Raw genomic sequence first — 19,374 nt, forward strand, 5'->3', positions numbered from 1 at the left:
ATTGCAAATGTATAACCTATATCTGATTGCTTACCATCATGGGGTGGGGGGGGTGAATAAGGGTGGGATAGAATTTGGAACTCAAAGCATTAAATAAAAATGTTCTGTGATGACTAACCTTGATAGACATGGCTCTTCTCAGCAATGCAAGGTTCTAAGACAGCTCCAAAAGACTCATGATGGAAAAAGCTATGGACAACCAGAGAAAGAATTACAGAGTCTGAATGCAGATTGAAGCAAACTATTCGCTCTCTCTCTTTTTTGCTTTGTTTTGTTTCTTCTTTCTCGTGGTTCATTCCATTGGTTCTAATTCTTCTTTACAACTTGACTATTGTGAAAATAAGTTTAATGTGAAGGTATACGTAGAACCTGTATCATATTACATGCTGTCTTGGTGGGGGAGGAGAGGGAGAGGGAGAAAATTTGGAACTCAGAAACTTGGGGAACTGAACGTTGTAAACTAAAAATTAAAAAAATTAAAATTTTTTAAAAATAAGGAGGCTGTAGAAGTTATTATGGCAGCTCTGAATTGTTTGTTGTTCTTTTTTTTTTTGTAAATCCTGGAAGCTCTTTCTCCTGTATCTGATCTTCCAGCACTTTATAAGCCTCAGAAAACATAGAGAGTAGAATAAAGTACTGGAGAGAGCCCCACTCCCCACCTCCTGGCTCTGGAGACAGAGGGCACAGGTTCATATCTCACCCCTGTTGCTTACTACCTGTGTGACCTTAGGTAAGTCACTTGCCTCACTTTTCAAGGCACCTTATAGCTCTAACTCTATGATCTTGAAAATATGCCAGTATTTGAAATTCCTCAAGAGCAGAGACTGTGTTCTTGCCCATCTTTGTATCTGTTTCATGGTCTAGCAGATTCAAAGGTACCTGATTGGTGATTTAAAAATGTTTGTTGAGGGAATAAAGAATGGATTCAATTAAATAATTTTCAAAAGCTATTTCAAACTAATCAATACTGGGCAGACTGAGCCAACTAGTCTAAGCCACACCTAAACAACATTCCCAACAGAGTCATTTTGCCTTGACTTGATAACATCTGGTAAGGGAGGACACCCCACCTCCTGAGACAGTCCATTCCGCTTTGGGACAGCTCCCATCATTAAGAAGTTTGTCTTTCTGTTGAATCAAAAAGGCCTTTGGTTCCAATCCTATTTCTGACAACATATTACCTTTGCAACCCTAAGCAAGTCACTTAATCTCCCTTTGCCTCAGTTTCTTCATCTGTAAAACGATGGAGCTTGACAAGATGGCCTCTGGCATCCCTTCCAGATCAGATATTCCATGATTCTCTAACTGACCAATGGATTCCTGGCCTTCGAGGTCCCTTCCAGCTCCAGAGCTATGGTGTGCCTTTGCTTCTCCTAACCAATGTTCGAAGGACCACAGAATCTTGGACTCGGGAGCAACTCAGAGGCCATTGGGACTAACCCACACCTAAGCGAGGATCCCTTCTACACCATACCTGAAGATGAGCATCTAGGTGAGGGAGACCCCTCTACCTCCCAAGGCAACCCTCTAGCTTGTTTGACTACCCTAACTAGTAGGGAATTTTCCTTTACATTGAGCCTAAATCTGCCTCTCTGAATCTTCCACCTTTGGCTCCGAGTTTTACTCTCTTCACCCAAGGAAAACAAGTCTGATTATTCTATTACATGACGTCCCTCCAGTACCTGAAGACTGCCATTGGGGCCCCATTCAGTCTCTTCTTCTCCAGAACAAGCACTGCCATCCTTTCCAGGCATCCTCTATTTCTGGTCTTCTTGCCAGACAGACTGCCCTCTTCTGGACGTGGCCCCATTGGCCTATGTCCTTCCCAAAATGGGAATCCCCAAACTGAACCCAGTATTGTGAGTGAGGTCAGATCAGGCAGAGCATAATGGAATTATACGCCACATCTTAGACATTTCTTAGGCTATGACTTCTGGTCTGCCCAGAAGACTGCCAAGGATTCAGTGTGAAATTCAGGAGCTCATTCCCCTTAAATGACTTCATTCTTTAAATAATAATAATAGCCAGCATTTATAAAGTACTTTAAGAACCACAAAGCAATCTCCCTTGAGGTGATGAATGAAGGCTCTTAACCTCTCTGTTCTGAAAATGGATTAGAAGACCTGCCTCTCAATTTTTTTAAATTTTTTTTTTGGCAGGGGAGAATTGGAGGCAATTGGATAGTGACTTGCCCAAGGTCACATAGCTAGTAAGTGTCTGAGGCTGGATTTGAACTCAGGTCCTCCTGACTCCAGGGCCAGTGCTCTACTCACTGCACCACCTAGCTGCCCTGAGACCTGCCTCTTAATATCGATTCCACCTCTGACATCTTATGACATGGTTCTCAAACTGATCAGTGACTATGTATAGGGAGTACAAGGAATATATGGCAAACAACTATATTAACCAATTGAAATAGTCCAGAAACACCAAACTACTTTCCAACAAGATTTTTGGTATATCTCTAGAGAAGAAAAATACATGAAACCAATGGAAAAATATATGCAATGCTGTATACCTTCCATCTCTATAAAGAATTAGGGTGGGGGTATCTGGAGAAGAAAATTATATTTAGTTCTAACAAAATTTTGTTAATGTCTTGGGGTTTTTTTACATCACCAGAATTTCTCCCACTATCCCTCTGAAACCATCTTTTAATGTCCTCTCTTGTAAAGTTCTGATGCTATGACTCACCTAAGGTCACACAGCCAGAAATAGCAGAGCTAGAATTTAAATCCAGGTCCTTGATTCCAAATGTAATGCTCTTTTTTCATGCATGGGCCTTATCAAATCACTCCCCTAGAGTTAATGGTCAATTAAGGGCCTAAGTTAGAAAAATCACGTATTACAGAGCCCAAGAACATATACAAGCTTTAAACATCACTGAAGTCCAAAGTGCAAAAAACAAAAATAAATCATAACTACTGGAAGCTGGGAAGATTGGGCAATTATAGTTGATTTGATTGGAAGTAGGTGTGATCATTTGGGGGCAAGACTTCCTTGAAAGGAGAGAGGAAGATGGGTGTGGAAGAGGTGGGAAGGGAGTCAGCTCTGGGCAGGATTTGGCTATAGGGAAAGAAATAGGAGGAAGGACAATCTAGCTGGTAGAAACAATATAGAGGAAGGCAAGAGATAGGAGAAATGAAACCACAGGGAGTCAGATTGTCTGGTTCAACCAGAGAGTGGGAGCCAGAGCCAAAGGTGGGGTTTGCACCGAGAGAGAGAGAACCTTGAAACACATCCTAAGGTACATCCTCCCCTCTCTAGAACTCTTCTCTGGGATATGGGCTAGATGATCTCCAAGATAAGATTGTATAGTCTAATCAACTTGTTGGTTGGCTAGCCAGGATGAGTTGTAAGTGTTGAGACTTGTGTTGGCATGCATTGTACAAGCATGGACAGGCTTGCAGCTAAAAGATGGAGAGGGACCTTTGGGGCCCCCTTCCAGCTTCAGGATACTGCAGTCACATAAGGTCAGAATCAATTCATTAACACCTACATGCTATATTTAAACTCTGAGGAGTCAAATTTCACCACCTAGGACCTAGACCCTAAAGCCACAAGTTCTATTCTTTCAAGAAAATCAAAGATAGCTCCCTTTTCTAAGTAAAAAAAAAAAAACAACATTTTATTTCCAGGCAAATTCTCTCTGGGAATCAAAGTGTGGTCAGGATCTTGATACAATTGGGAGAAGTGTCTCTGCTCCTGTTTTTTTTCCCCTTCCCATTTGGCTTGCTTTCCATCCTTCCCCAAAGACCTCACAGACTATGTCTGAAGCCTGTTCTGAAGGTTGACAACCTTGTAACCTGAACACTTTCCTCTAAGTTGGGAAAATGGGAATAAGTCACGGCTTCTGAAAATTCTGCCTCAGCTTGAGAAATTGAAAACAGGGTTAAGGGGGGGATACATCCTGAGTATTCCATACAGAGGTTGGAGGAAGGGGAGGGAGTGGAAGAAGGGGAGAGGAAAAGAAGGGAAAGGGAGAGAGAGAATGAGAGATGTAGAAAGAATGAGAATTTCCTAGCTCCTGAAAATGAGGTAAGAGGGTATGGATATATTCCCAAATGATGGCATCATGACTCTTCAGCATGACCTTGTGTCCTTGGTCAAGAAGCTCATCTTTCTCTAGAACCTAGACCAGGAAGGCGTGGACCTCCTCAAGATGCTCCCAGGCTATGGTGTTGATGTAATAGCAAAGACCAGGTTATTGACTGACTGGCAGTAGTCATCATCATGAATTGGCTAACAGTTCACTAGCTGAGACACTTCCTTTTGAAATGAAAAAGGGGAAATATTATGACTGTATGCAAAACTCCTTTCCCTGGGTAAAGTATAAATGCCCTTTTAGCTTTTGATCAGGGCACAGTGCTATAGGACCTGGAAGGGTTGAGACCTTGTCATTCACAGACTCTGCCTTGACCCATCTGAGCCCTGCTATCTGACCAAGGTAAGGGCACATGGAAGCTAGCTGCTTCTGACCTGACTTCTCACAGCTCAGGCTCTTGGGTGCTTTTCTTCTTTCCTCCTCTTACCTGCAAGGTCCTGCCAGGGAACCTGCAAAGGCATGCGATCCACATTAGCAGTGAAGCCAGACTCCACTCTCTTTGAGAAAGGCTGATGCTTGGTAGCTTGAGTAGGCAGTGGAAATAGTCTGCTGTTAGCCTTAAAGCTAATAGGAAAACCTAAGAACAGAAATTAACAGCTCTAGGCTTAATGGTTGAGAAATTAAGTAACAATCAGGACTTTTTGCTCAGATTTGTTTCAATGTCAGATCGTTTGCTGGAGTTGCCATACTTATTTTGAGATGTTCTTGGAGATTCCAACTCACAGAAAAGTGCCAGGGGGCGCTCTGCAGACCTTCCAGAGTATTATCTAAGTGTTAATTGGTTCTCCTTCTTGGCTCTTTTTAAAATTCTCTTCTTTTTTGTTTTGTTTTCATTTGTTTTTAATTTTTTAATAATATTTTATTTTCTCCAATTACATGTAAAACAATTTTAATATTCTTTGTTTGGTTTTTTAATTTTGAATTCCAAATTCTATCCTTCCCCCCTCCCTGAGAAGATAAGCAATCTGATATAGATTATACATGTGTAATCATGTAAAACATTTCCATATTAGTCATTTTGTGGAAAACTCGAGAAGAAAGAAAGAAAGAGAAAGAGAAAGAGAGAGAGAGAAGGAAGGAAGGAAGGAAGGAGGAAGGAAGGAAGAAAAGAGAAAGGAAGGAAGGAAGAAAAGAAAGAAAGAAAGAAAGAAAGAAAGAAAGAAAGAAAGAAAGAAAGAAAGAAAGAAAGAAAGAAAGAAAAAGAAAATAGTATGCTTCAGTCTGTATCCAGATGCCATCAGTTCTCTGGAGGTGGGTAGCATTTTTCATCATGACTCCTTTGCAATCATCTTGGATCATTGTATTGCTAAGAATATCTACGTCATTCACAATTGTTCGTCATACAATATTGCTGTTGTGTACAATGTTTTCCTGTTTCTGCTCACTTCACTCTGCATAAGTTCATTTTATTTGATTCTTTTTTAAAGACATGATTCTGAGAGTTCATGAGTTTCATGGGACCTTAGAACCAGCATCTAAGAGGTGGAAGGGACCTTTAAGTTCATCTAATGCAATCTAACCTTTTCATTCTACAGATCTAGTAACTTGCCTAAGGTCTCTCTGGTAGAAAGTAACAGAGCTGAGATTTGAACTGGGGTCCTTTATTTCCAAGTCTAAATCTAGCTCTCTTTTCACTACTTGCTCTTCCAAAGGATCTCCTCCTCCCCTCCAGCCTGCATAAATTTAAATGGAAACAGAAGGTAGTGATTACCAGTTGACCGAAAGATGAAAATTCCTGAAAGGAAGGAAGATCAAAACTGATGTTAGCTAACAAGCCTAATGGATCATTGTGGTATTGATAAGAGGTAGCTGAAAACAGGGGACTACTACTTTAGGGTTACAGACCCAGAGCTGGAAGGGACCTTAGAGGCCATTGAACACAACACTATGATTGTTCAGATGGGGAAACTGAGGTCAAGAGATTTGCCCAAGATCAGACAGAGAGGAAGGACCAGAGCTGGAATTCAAGCCCAGGTCATCTGCCTTCACCTCAAGACTCTCTAACCATTAGAGTTAACCAAAAGAGAAATAAAATACCTCAGTTGGTAGTGAGTTTACCCTCAGAGGAGATCTTCAAGAAGATTCCGGACAGTCATTTGTTTTGGATGTTCTTAAGTGACTATTTGACAAAAGCTTAAGAAAAAAAAATTTTTCTTAGTCACAATACGACTTCCTTAGGCGTTTGGGAGGAGGGGGTCATATTTTACAAACAGTGGTATTATCAAAGCATTGCCAGAGTTAGAGCCAGAGGATCTGGATTTGAACCCTGACTCTGTCACTTACTGCCTTTGTGACCCTGAGTAAATTACTTTCCCACCCTGGACCTCAATTTCCTCATCTATAAAATAAAGAGTTTGCCTGAATTCCTTCTAAGGGCGTTTCTAGGCAGCAAGGGACTTCAATGGATAGGGTGTTGGGCATGGAGACAGGAAGACCTGAATTCAAATTCTGCCTAGCTGTGTGACTCTGGGCTAGTCACTTGGTGTGTCTCAGCCAAAGTTTGTGCAACAAGGATGATGATAGGGCCCATCTCACAAGGTTGTTTTGAGGATCAAATGAGGTAATACACATTGTAAACCTTACAATACTAAGTAATGATAAACAAATGTTAGCTCTTCCTCTCCTTTCTTGCTCTAACCTCCTAGTCCTAGGAAGAATTGGAACCATCCATGAACCCTTCCTCCACCTTGTGCTTAAGTCTCCTTTCCCGTTCTCAGCTTTGCCATCTCCTACCTGGGCGTAGAGAGCCAAGGGGAAGACTTGAGAAGCTTGTCAGCTTGTCAGCTTTTGCTCCAGCCTCAAAAATGGCCTGCCCCTGGGCTTTCATGTTCCGAGCCAAAAGCGCTCAATACATCTTGGAGAAGGACAAAGATATCAATAACAACGTGGGGAAAGCCAGCATCAAGTCTGTCAGGTAAGATTTGCCCTTTGTTTTCTTCCTGGTTTCCTGGTTAGTCTGAAATTGTCACGTATTTGCTGATGATTCAGCATTATGTCTCCAGCCCTGATCTTTGCCTTGGACTCTAGACATCTACTTCTATCAGCCAAAGGGCATTTCTACTTCAGCTTCTCAGTGCCTATCATGGACTTTCCGGGAAGAAGATATTTCCCCAAAATTCCACAGTATTCAAGTTCATCCCCTCCTCCATTGCCTGACTTTATACTTATCTTCTAGGAAGGAAGGATGGAAGGATGGAAGGAAGGAAACAAGTATTTATTAAGGACCAGATGCTTAACAAATGTGATCTCATTTGAGGCAACCACCTCAGGAAGTAGAGATGCTATTATCCCCATTTTACAGTTCAGGAAACTGAGGCAGACAGAAGTGATTTGCTTAGAGTCACCTAGCTAGTGACTGTCTGAGCCTGGGTTTGAACTCAGGTTTTCCTGACACCAGACCCAGGACTCTATCCACTGTGCCACCTAGCTGACTTAATATGCTTAAACAAAGCAGGGTCATTGATCAGCACAGTGATTGAAGGTTCGGAAAGCTCTTTCTTTCCATCAACTCTGTGAGGTATGCCCATTTTATAGATGAGAAAACAGAGGCTCAGAGCAGTGAGGTGACTTGCCCAAGGTCTAATGTCTTGGCCAATCAGCATCAGGGTCACATTTTCCAAAGTGAGTCTCCTGACTTCAAATGCTCTTGACTCTTCCCCACTCCTTCCCTTGGTTAGGGCTGTCTCCTTACGTGTAGTGGAATGATGGAAGGGGAGTAAGGCAGAAGGCTGGGTAGGGTGGCCTCCACAAAGCTGACTGGAGAGATTTTGGAGATGGAAGAAAGAAAATTTGAGGGGCTCCAGTGTCTCTTTGATGCTCTTTGGCCCCCTGGTAGAGGGTGAACAGGAAATATTATCCATTCACCTCCTGGGAGAGTCCCTGTGAGTAGGAAGTCTGAGTGACTGCTCTAAGAAAAGGCAGTTTGTTTCCGAACTTATCCATCCTCTCTGGAGTAGCCCATGAATAAACAGAACCCTAGAACGTTGGCGCTTTTAAAAAAAGATCTTGGATATCAGCTAGTCCAAACACACTCATCTCACAGAGAACGAGAGTTATGCCCAAAGGTGAGTTCACGGCAAAGCTGAGATCAGACTCCCAGCCCTCTGACTCCCAGGTTGGTGCCCTTTACACTATCACATGTTTGGCTTAAACCCTTAGGGGTCTCTCCATAGTGTACTTCAGGTAGTCTGTGGTCCTTCCCAGACACCAGATTTCCTTCCTGGGATAGTTTGTATCTAAAGAGAGAGAACGAAGCATTACAAGGTTTCACGTTGGGGAAAGACAACTTGCTGTGGTGGAAAAGCTAATGGATTTGGAGTCAGAAGACCTTCCTGAGTTCTAGTCTAGGCTTATGGAAGTCACTTAACTTTTCTGGGCCTCAGTTTCCTTATCTGTAAAGTGGGGAATGGAGGGTTTGACTGGGTAACCCTTACAGTCACAGGATCACGGATTGAGGACTGGAAGAGATGTTAGATTGAGTTGAGCTCCCACATTTCATGGGCCAGAGAGGTCAGTGACTTGCCCAAGATTAAATAGAGCAGAAGTGGGATTTGAAACAAAATTCTGTTATTGATAACCCAGATCACTTCCCTTTCTAATGCAAACCTTTTTGGAAGATTTGCTTTCCTAAAACTTCAACAAACACCTAGTGTATGCAAAATTCTGACTCTGGAGTCAGAGGACCTGGTTTCAAATCTTTACTCTGTCCCTTGCTACCTATAAGTCAGTGGCCAAGTCCCTGAGGATCTCCAGGCCTCGATTTAGTCATCTGTTAAATGGGAGGGGGGAAGAGTTGGACCAGGTTGATTTTAAGATAAGGCCCCCCTAACTCTAGAACCACAATCTCCCTGCCTCCCTCTCAAGCTCTGGATCTATAACCCTCTGCCTTCCTCTGGGTTCTAGAACCATGATCTTCCTGACTCTCATCCTAGTCTGGATTCCTAATCCCACTGCCTTCCTCTTGCCTCTGCATCTTTGATCTTCCTGTCTTCCTCCCATCTCTAGGTCAATGATCCTGTGCTTCCTTTTGAGCTCTAGATCCAGGAATTCCCCGCCTCCTTTTCAGCTCTAGATCTCCAACCCCCCAGCCTCCCTCCCAGCACTAGATCTCTTATCCCCCCCCACCCCACCCCTATATTCTATTCAGAGTGGGGAATGAATGAGAAGTTCTGGGCCCTTGCCCAGGTCAATCTAGCCTCCTCTCAGATAAACTTTTCTCCTTGGATTGCCAAGGAACACTGGCACTAATGAGATTTTCCAGGGCAGCTGAGGGTGCAAATGTCAGCCCCACACAGCTTCATTCTCCTCCCTCCAGGGTAATGTCGAGTTAAATCAGGCAGTCCCTCGGTCTCTGTCCACTCCTCCTCCAGCCACGCCCCTCGCTCCCCCAGGAAAGAGGAGGGGGCCTACAGGGAGGGATATAAAACCAGAGAAAAGGAGGGGCTCCCCAGAACGAGAGTGAACCAGTGTGTTCCCAAGCCAAGTTTAGCTGCTCTGCTCCAGCCCTGCTTCCTGCAGTCACAGGCGACCATGAGGGAAGGGGTCAGTTCTGCCTGTGCCCTGCCAAGGATGTTCCTGCTGATTAAAAGGATCTTTGGGAGCCATCCTGTGTGCTGTTGCTGTCCAAATGGATCCAGGTACTTTCCAGACTCCGGGGTCAGTCTCTGGGGAGCCCATCAGCTACCACTGGGTTGCTCAGAGTCTCAGGTCTGGAATGGACAGGGAAGAGGGCATGCGCTGGCATCGGTATCCTAGAAAACGACCTGAGATTGTTAAAGCTGGAAGGAAGCTTAGAGATCACCCAGCCCAAGCCATCCACTTTTAGGAACAAAAGCTGAAGCTCAGAAAAAGGACAGTGACTTATCCAAAGTAACACAGTTTAATCAATTGATCAGGTTGAAACTCCAATAATAATAGTGTGGGCTACCTTTAGGGCAGGGTTCTGGACTTAGACTCTATCAACTTAGATAGGAAAAATTACATCTTTATTGCAAAATAATTTATTTCATTTATAATCCTATAAATTTATGAATCTTAAAACATGAGGCCCAGAGAGATTGAGTGATTTGCCTAGAGTCACAGAGGTAGTGTCTGAAATAGGATTTGAACCCAAGAGTTTACATGCTTCCTTTTTTCAAGATTAAGTCTATTGTGGTAGTCACACAGGGCTTCGTCACACATGTGTGTGGTTATGAATACAAGTTTGATCACAAATGAAGTCATTTCAGCATTCTGAAGCTTTTTTAGCTTGGTGAAAAGCAAACTAGGTGAGGTGCAGTCCACAAAGCAAAGGAGAGTGTTGACTGCAAAATTAGGTGCTTTTTATCCATGGAAATGTTTCATATCCATCTATAGATGGGTGGTAGTTAATGCTTGTGGCCCATTTCATGCACTTCTTGGTGCCAGATGTTAATAAAGTCAAGATCATTGATCTGGTCTGCATATTACTGCTTTCAAGACCACAGGCAATATCCCTGAGGCCAGCTGTTTCTGAGTCACAAAAGGGCTAGTCAGGAGTCTATGGATGGCTCTGAGCAAATCCATCCCCAGTACTGGACAGAACATGTGCTCTATGTGGCACGCTTTCCCAGGCTATGTCACACTTCCCAAGGTAGCAGCAACATTGCCTTGTTTATATCTGTCTCTGAATGCTTTGTTGTCTTCTGCCCATTTGATTATTGTTAATAGCTAGGGTTTGTATACAAATATTACCTCTTTTGTTGCTGTTGTGGGAGTTTTCTCATCCGGGGTTCCTGGAGGGTCCAGCAGGGGTGGGGAGCCTGGGGTTCAAGTAGCAAACCTGAAAAAAAAGATTAATTATTGGAGAGATGAGAGAAACTACTTGGGCTGGTAGCAGACTCCGCTTCTTAGGGTTCAGATTGGGTTCCTAGGCTTGAGTAAAATGGACAGTTGACTTCTCAGTAGTTAGTTTTCTAGGTAGGTAGTACAGTGAATAGAGCACCAGCCCTAGACAGGAGGACCTGAGTTCAAATCTGACCTCAGACACTTACTAGCTGTTGTGACCCTGCACAAGTCACTTAACCCTGTTTGCCTCAGTTTCCTCAGCTACAAAATGAGCTGGAGAAGGAAATAGTAAACCACTCGAGTATCTTCCCCAAGAAAACCCCAAATGGGGTCATGGAGAGTCTGAAACAACTGAACAACAACAACAAAAGATAGTCAAAGTGATGTGGATGAAAACAGTGCCCTAAGGACTAAATTGCCTTTTCCCTGGTTTGTCCTCCAACTTGGAGATGCCTTAAAGTCTCTTGATACAAAGGTGCCCTAAGGGATGAGTTTCTCTCTCCCTGGTGCCCCTAAGTCTCCTCCCCTTATCTTGAAATGCCACCTAACTTACCGTTACCCTGGGCCATGGAATTCTTTCTCTTCCCCCATCCGGGATCATAAAAATTCTGATCTCCCTTATCTTGTGTCATTCGTTGCCCTCTACCTGTGTCATCATCTTGTAAGACTTATCCCATCCCTAAATTTCTGACCCCCATAAGAAACCCCAAAATCATCTTACAGGCTGTATAGCTTTTCGTCTATGTAAGTCTGGTCCCTTCCCTACATCCGTGCCTTTGTTCAGCTCCTTGCTAAATCTCAGGTCCGCTGCTTTTGCGTCAATAAAGCTCCCAATGGCTGCAGAGAAGGTCTAAGTGAATTCTTCACATCTGATGAACCAGCTCTCCCAACTCTGACCTCATCAAAGGCCTCCATCAAGAATGGGTCAACCACCTCTGATCGTAGTAAGAAGGGAAATGAAAAATAGCCTGAGGGTTTCTATGGGTACCTTTCTTTCTTCTGTGTTTAGGGAGCAGTGCTTACTCCAGACTCACAGTCCTCCTGTTAATCCTCCCCTTCCATGACCCTTACAACAACCCTAAGAGGTAGGCGATATTATTATCCCCATTTTACAGATAAGGAAACTGAGGTAGAAGGGTCACCTAGCTAATAAACATCTGAGGTTGGATTCGAATTCTTATCTTCCTGACTCCAAGTCCAGTGATCTATGTACTGTGCCACCTAAAAGCTTTATTTATGTTCTTCCCCCACTCCTACTCCTTTGGGATACATAGTATAAGAAACAGAGGGTTATCCTTAGAGGCCTGGGTTCAAATCCTACCCCAGACTAGTGTGACTGGGCAAATCTATTTCTTTGAGCCTCATTTTCCACATCCGTATAATGGGGGTACCCATCTCACCTCTGAGTTGTTATAAGATAGACACTTTGCAAACCCTAAAGCAGTTTGGAAATGGGTCGTTATTAAAGAAAAGAATACTCTAATCAATGATGAATCATCTCCCAATGCATCTACCTGATCTTTGGCTGGATTTTCCTGTCCTGGCTTTTCCTCCTGTGGGAGCACACTTGGATCCTACTGAAGGATGACACACAGGCAGTCAATGTCTGAGGTGGGATTCGAATCCAAGTCCTCAGACAGTAGATATTCATTGTGCCAGGCTGTGTCCCAATTGATCTCTTGTACGTTACTGAGAGCCTGATGAAGCAAGCCAGAAATTCTAAGAGGCAGAGGTAAGGAAGGAGGGCATTCCAGGTATGGGACACACCCTGATCAGAGCCTGGAGATGGGAGATGGAATGCTCTGTATGAGGAACAGCAAGAATTAGGCCACTTTGGCTGGACCATACAGCACATGAAGAAAGTCATTTAGTGTCAAGTTGGAACGGTAGGTTGGGGCCAGGTCATGAAGGACTTTAAATGCCCAATGGAGCTTATTACCTAAGTCTTTGATATTCACACATGTAATATGGTAACACCTATGAGGAGGTTACAGTAGTATGCCAGACTCTTGTTGGGTTGGCCATGGTACGACCAGTGGCAAGAATTCATCTCTGCTAACACTGATTGCAACAAGTGTATAATTCACTGCCTCGACTTACCTGAAACACAGTCTCACAGCTACTAAGTATCAGAAGCAAGATTTAAACCCAGGTTTTCTTTATTCCCTATCAGGGCTGTCCAAAATGCGGCCTGGCCTGCGACCTGTGTGTGATTTATGCAGCCCGCCTACAAGCATAGAAATTTACATAAATGCTTTAGTAAATGAAGCTGAGCTACCACAGAGCTCTCACTAAAATGACAAATCAAAACATATTGTCTATTGTTTCAATAAAAGCCTAAGTTTGAACAGCCCTGCCCTACATCATTGCTGCTTCCTTTTGCTTAGAAAGCTAACCTGAAACCCCAAACCCAAGCTATTCACATCCACAAAGATTTCAGATAGCACTGACTTTCCTCTCCCTTCTCAAAAGGAAGGCTTCCATTTAAAAATTCAAATGTGTTAACATTTCCAGCCTCAGGACCTCTCAAAATCCTGTCGAAAAAACAGGTTAGTGTCTGTGAAGAATCCCGAGGAACACGAGCAGGCGTAGGTGAAGGGATTTGAAGGGAAGGAAGCAAGACCAGAACAGGGGATAAAGGATTACAGCAACATAACAAAAAAGAATGCCCAAGTGGATCTGAGTGCAGTAGAATGGTGAGGACCAAGCTGGGCCCAGGAGAGATGAGAAAACACACCTCCCCGCCTACCTGCCTCCCTCCCTTTATTGCCCAGGTGTGAGATGATGGGTGTGCAATATTACTATTATAGCCTTTGAGAAGTCAAGGGCATCTCCATACCATGATGAGGCATCGTAGGACGTCATTGGAGTGTTATCACTACTGTTGTCATTTTAATTAATAAGAAATGTGTTCTTACGTGTGCCATCCCTTGTCAAACTCAACTCTTGGTTGGAGCTTGAGATTTTGAAATTTTTAAGGTGAGTCTCATCAAATAGTCAACTGAACAGACAAATCCAGAATTCTCTTCCACAACCAATTGGGCAAATAGAGGCAGCTCTTAACTAACTACAATAATGGAGAATGGACTATTCCAAAAGTCTAGACCTCATAGGATTATAGACTTTAAGGTCTGGAAAAGGCTCCAGAGACCATCTATGTCAATCCACCCATTTTACAGATGAGGAAACTGAGACCCAGGGGAAATGAAGGGACTCACTTAAGGTCACCTGTGAAGTGAGAATCAGAGGTAGAATCTGAACCATGGTGTTCCACTTTAGAGTTGGTGTTGCATATTTTTTTTCCTACTGTACCACTTGGCACTCTGTGGTTACCACTTTTGTCCACTGGATTTGGTTCTCTCCTCCTTTTTCTCCTTTGCCCCTTTTATATATCGATGTATAGCTGGAGTTTTGTAGCAGAGGAGAATGAAATCACATTAGAGTGTAAGCTTCTCGAGGGCAGGGACTATCTTTTTTTAGTATTTGTACCCCCAGTACTTAGCACAGTGCTGGGCACATAGTAGAAATTTAATAAATATTTATTTACTACTGACTGAGTCCTTAGTCTCTCCTCTACCACAAGCTAGCAGCTGGGCAAATTGCCTAATCTCTCTGGGGCTCAGTTTCCCTGTCTGTAACGTGAAAGGGTTAGACCAGACCTCAGGATCACAGACTTAGAAGGGAAGGGACCTCCACAGTCATCTACACCAGCCCCTCAAAGATCCTGACTAGCTCTCCATCTAAGCTACTAGGGCATGTAAGTCACTTTTCCTCTCTGGATCTGTCTCCTCCCTTGTGAGATAAGAGATTGGACTCAATGACCTCCAAATTCCTTTCCAGTTCTGACAGACTGGGATTCTTAGATTATCCTGCCTGTTACAGTAGGAAATGCTGGACCCAGAATGTGAGAGAGCTGGATTCTATTTAGCGATGAAGGAGACCTGCCAGTTCAACCCATTCATTTTACAGATGAGAAAACAGGCATTTTACAGCTGAGGAAGTAAAGGCAGACAGAGGTTAAGTGACTTGATCAAAGTCACACAGCTAGTAAGTGACTGAGGCAGGATTTGAACTCAAGTTTTCCTGTCTCCAACACTTTGGCCACTGTGCCATCTGGCTGCCTGGATTGTTCAGTGTCCTGGTGGTGACATTGTTCGAGTCACCATCTCACTAAATTTCACTTTCCTCATTGGTAAAGTGATGGTGCTAATTCTTGCTCTTAGCAGGTTGTGATGATACTTTGTAAACTGTGAAGCACCATGTAAATGCCAGCTCCAATGATTATTGTTATCATAATTGTTGTTGTTGTAGTCATCACCATTATTTACTATCATTGCTTTCACAGTCCACTGACGGAGGATGATGTTAAGGTTTGCCTGAGCAAACCCTGGAATGAGCAGCAACAACCACCCGTGGTGGAGGCGAAGGTCAGTGGAAGGGATCACAACCCTTAACCCATTGCTGGTCCAGGGTATAGATCAACCGCCCACACCTGATCCTTTCCTGTAGGGACTCATGGGCCATAATAACAAGCCCTTTGGGATGCTAGACAGAACATCTCCGCATTTGATGGTAGCCATCCACGTCCATCTCTTTTGGTAAAAACATCCCCCTAAGTGCGTTTGATCTTGACACTCCCAAAACGTGGTGTAGGGTATAGGGAAACAGTCCTTTAAGGACTCCAGGGAAGGATCTTAGAGTGTCTTCCTCAACTGCAGTTTCAGTGCTAAGCCACATTGACTGTTAGGTTAATCTCTTTAATCTCTGCTACTACAGATCATCTAATGAAGAAGCATTTGATATGGCCACTCTGGGTCCCAAGGACCTGGAGCTCTTAATTGGGGCTTAGTACGGGTGGTCTAACGTTTCAAGGGAAGAGAAGATGACACATGAAACTTGACTGCACTCTATGTGCTTCCTTTACTCCTATTCCTATCAAGACCTATCAGTAAGGGAGAGGAGTTTCTTGAAATTCGTTCATTAGCTTGATTAATAATCATTGACCGTCTTCTGTGTTCAAAGCCTCATATTAGGTGTCAACTGATCCCACAAGTATGGGAGACTTGGACCTTATCATTAGAGAGAATACACCTGGCAAACCCTGACTGACCTGTTACCTTGTTTCCTCCTATCTAGAAGTTTCCTGAGCCCCAAGTCAAGGGGACCCATGCGATATCAGGCTGTCCAAGACATGTGAGGATTAAAAACTGGGGCAATGGAATGACATTTCAAGACACTCTGCACCACAAAGCCAAATCGGTGAGTGCATAGTCCAAACCATTCTTCTCAAAAAGGACTCGAGGAGGATCCCCTACCCAGTGCTTGCTATCCCCCAAAGGCAGAAAAACAGATATGGTCCCTGACCTTTGGGAGCCTATGCTTCATGCCATTTAACCTGTTGCAAACAACCAGAATATCAGTGGAGAAGTACACCCCATAACCAGTTAGAGGATGAAACCAATGTTAATTAGCATACCTTAAGGAACCGTACTGAAGGAGGATGAACGATCCAGAACTTGACATAGTCTCCAGGTTGTTGAATTGTATTCAAATATTTTTTTCTTCCCAGTATATTTTCACTCCTGTTGAGGTTTACTTTAAACTACTCTTTGGGGTCCTCTGGATCCCACATATACAAACATGCTGGTGAGCAAGAAGGAGATTGTGGAGGCTTCAACATGATTATTTGAAAATGAGAAAGTGGTTCATTGTAGTCACTAAACAAGGAGTGGGTTCATGTCTCCTCTGAGCCTGGGGAGGTACAGGAGGACAGACTGGGTGACCATACAAGGATCTGAGCCCTAAAACCCAAGGGAATTTCAGAGATCCCCTAGTACAACCCCCTTATTTTACAAATGAGGAAACCGAGGCTCAGATAAGTTAAATGATTTGCCCAAGGTCACACAGGTAGCAAGTGGAAGAGCTGGGATTTGAACCTGGGTTCTCTGGCTCCAAAACCAGCACCCTTTCTACCCTATCATGGTGCATCTCAAGGGCCCAGAGTGGATAGAGGTGACGGTACCTTGAGTCCTTTTAGTTATAGTAGCTAGGCTGCAGTGGGTAGAGTTCTGGACCTGAGTTCAAATCCAGCCTAAGACATTTCCTAGCTGTGTGAGACTATAAACAAGTCACTTAACCACAGTCTGCCTCAGTTTCCTCCTCTTTAAAATGAGGACAATAATAGTGCCTCCCTCCCAGGATTGTTGGGAAGATTAAAATGAGATAATATTTGTAAAGTGCATTGCAAACCTTCAAATGCTGTAGAAATGCTATCTACGGTTACGGTTGTTGTTAGGACCAGTTGGGGACAGCCTGTAATGGAGGAGGGAGGATATTCGCAAGGTGGGCAGGAGGCTGTTGACCTAGGTGGGTGGAGAGGTGTCCCTGGAGGCAACAAAGGAGAAAACCTGGATATGAAGGGGAAGGAGCAGAGAGTCTGGTACAGGCAAAGTGGAGTGAATAAGCAGGGAGATGTGCATGGTGGGAAAGGTGGCATCCAGAAGATGCCTGGTGCAGACTCAAGCAGAGCATAGACACCTTCGGGTCATTTCCCTGACGTCCTCTCAACTCAAGGTATAGTGGTTAGAGCACTGGACCTGGAATCGGGATTTTTGTGTCTCTGGCATATAGTAGGTGCTTAATAAACATTTATTGATTGATCAATCAGACCCTTCTTAGCTATGGGATCACTTCTGTGTACTTCATTTTCCTCATCTATAAATTCTGGGAATACTGGATGGGAGGGGTAGAAAGGTCCCTCCCAGCTCTACATCCATGATCTTCCGTCCCCTCTTTTTTCAGGCTATTGATTGCCAGTCCAAGACTTGCCGGGGGTCACTCATGACCCCCAAGAGTATGACAAGAGGGACTAGAGACAGCCCAATCCCTCCAGAAGAGCTTCTACCTCAAGCCATTGACTTCGTCAACCAGTATTACGGCTCCTTCAAAGAGTAAGATCATTTCCCTTTCCAGTGCCCCCACCCCGCTTCCTTCCCTCTCTCTCTCTCTCTCTCTCTCTCTCTCTCTCTCTCTCACTCAGTGGGGGTGGGAGTATGTGGGGGTGGGTACAGGAGAGATAATTCACCAGGTTATTTACTATCCAGTACCCAGCATGTGCTTAACACAGAAGATGCTCAAGGAGCTCCTCAGCCCAGACAAGACTGCATTTCTCCTCAAAACTCACAAAGCTTATCTAATGCTAAGAGTGAATGAACCTGGGCTAAGTTAGGACTGCTAGAGGGAAGAATTACAAGGTCATGGGATTACCGACTTAGAATTGGAAGAAACCTTAGAAATCATTGAGTTTGACCCTCTCCTTATGTGACAGATGAGGAAACGGAGGCCCAAATGAAGTGATTTGTTGCCCAAGGTCACCCAGGAAGTAAAGGGCAGAGCTGGAATCAGACAGAAGGCTCAATGCTCTTTCCACTGTCCCACCCCACCTCCCTGAGAATTTTCTGGAATATTCTATAGGTTTTCAGCTCAAAGGCCTCCATTTCCTCATCTCTAAAATGAAGGAGCTGGATGATAGGCCTCAGCTCTGAGCTCTCTTCCAGGTCTATAGCCTAGATCCTGTTTTTAGAGTGAGTCACTTGGGAACATTGACTATCTTGCCTTTTTCTGGGGGATGTAGGGGGGAGGATATTCCCAGAACTTTGCTTTGTGTTTGGCGCATAGAAAGTGTTTAATAAATAATTTTTTACTCATTCATCCATCTATCCCAGGTTTGGGTGATTAATAGTCAACCTTCAGTATCATTCCCATCATCAAATGGGTCTGACTTGGGTCTGGGTGTTTGTGTATGGGGTAAGGGGGGATGGGAGGCAAGAAGAGATATTATTAGTCCTCCAAGAGTCCTGTTTTGGAGTTGATTTCCTGTTGTATGCTCTTGTGAGCCTGTGTTCCAGTTGTGTCCTTGGGGATATTTTCAAGTGTTTTGTCTCTGGCCTCCTCTTTATCGAGGAAAAGGCAGGTTGTCAAGACCGTCTTCATTGACTAAAAGGCCATTTTGTTCTGACTCGTCCATCCTCTCCGTAATCAAGACTGACTTTGTTCTTGAAATACTTTTCCTTGTTGCCATTTCAAGTGTCTTGGTGTGAGGACTGGAAACTTCAAGGTGGCTGTGATGGAGTGTGTGTGTGTGTGTGTGTGTGTGTGTGTGTGTGTGTGTGTGTGTTTTGAAGCATTTCAGTTCTTAATCCCTTCTTTCATGATACTAATGTCTGAAGCAAGGAAGTAACTGAAACAATTCGTTTTCTAAGCACATGTTGAAACTAAGGGACACCATAGTCCAAACTGTAGACTTGGCATCATAGATTGATCAATAAAAGGGGCCTGGGAGGTCATCTAATTCAACCCTCTCATTTAGAGATGAAGACAGTGAGGTGGGGGGCGGGGAGGGAGTTCTATAGCTTTAGAGCTGGAAAGGATGTCAAAGGCCAGTGCATCTAATTCTCTCTTTTACC

The 19,374-nt window shown here is 43.8% G+C and overlaps 1 protein-coding gene across 1 annotated transcript in view; it reads left to right on the plus strand.

The window, feature by feature from the left end:
* Positions 1-6,909: 6,909 nt before the first annotated feature.
* The window catches only part of NOS2 (nitric oxide synthase 2), a 45,484-nt gene continuing 33,019 nt past the window's right edge, over positions 6,910-19,374 (plus strand). Inside the window, exons 1-5 of the mRNA XM_036768151.1 lie at positions 6,910-7,019; positions 9,475-9,741; positions 15,255-15,336; positions 16,046-16,168; positions 17,711-17,859. Coding sequence (XP_036624046.1) covers positions 6,910-7,019; positions 9,475-9,741; positions 15,255-15,336; positions 16,046-16,168; positions 17,711-17,859 — 731 coding nt within the window. The remainder of the gene's footprint in view (positions 7,020-9,474; positions 9,742-15,254; positions 15,337-16,045; positions 16,169-17,710; positions 17,860-19,374) is intronic.

This window comes from Trichosurus vulpecula, chromosome 7 (genome assembly GCF_011100635.1).
Source record: "Trichosurus vulpecula isolate mTriVul1 chromosome 7, mTriVul1.pri, whole genome shotgun sequence".
NCBI lineage: Eukaryota > Metazoa > Chordata > Mammalia > Diprotodontia > Phalangeridae > Trichosurus > Trichosurus vulpecula.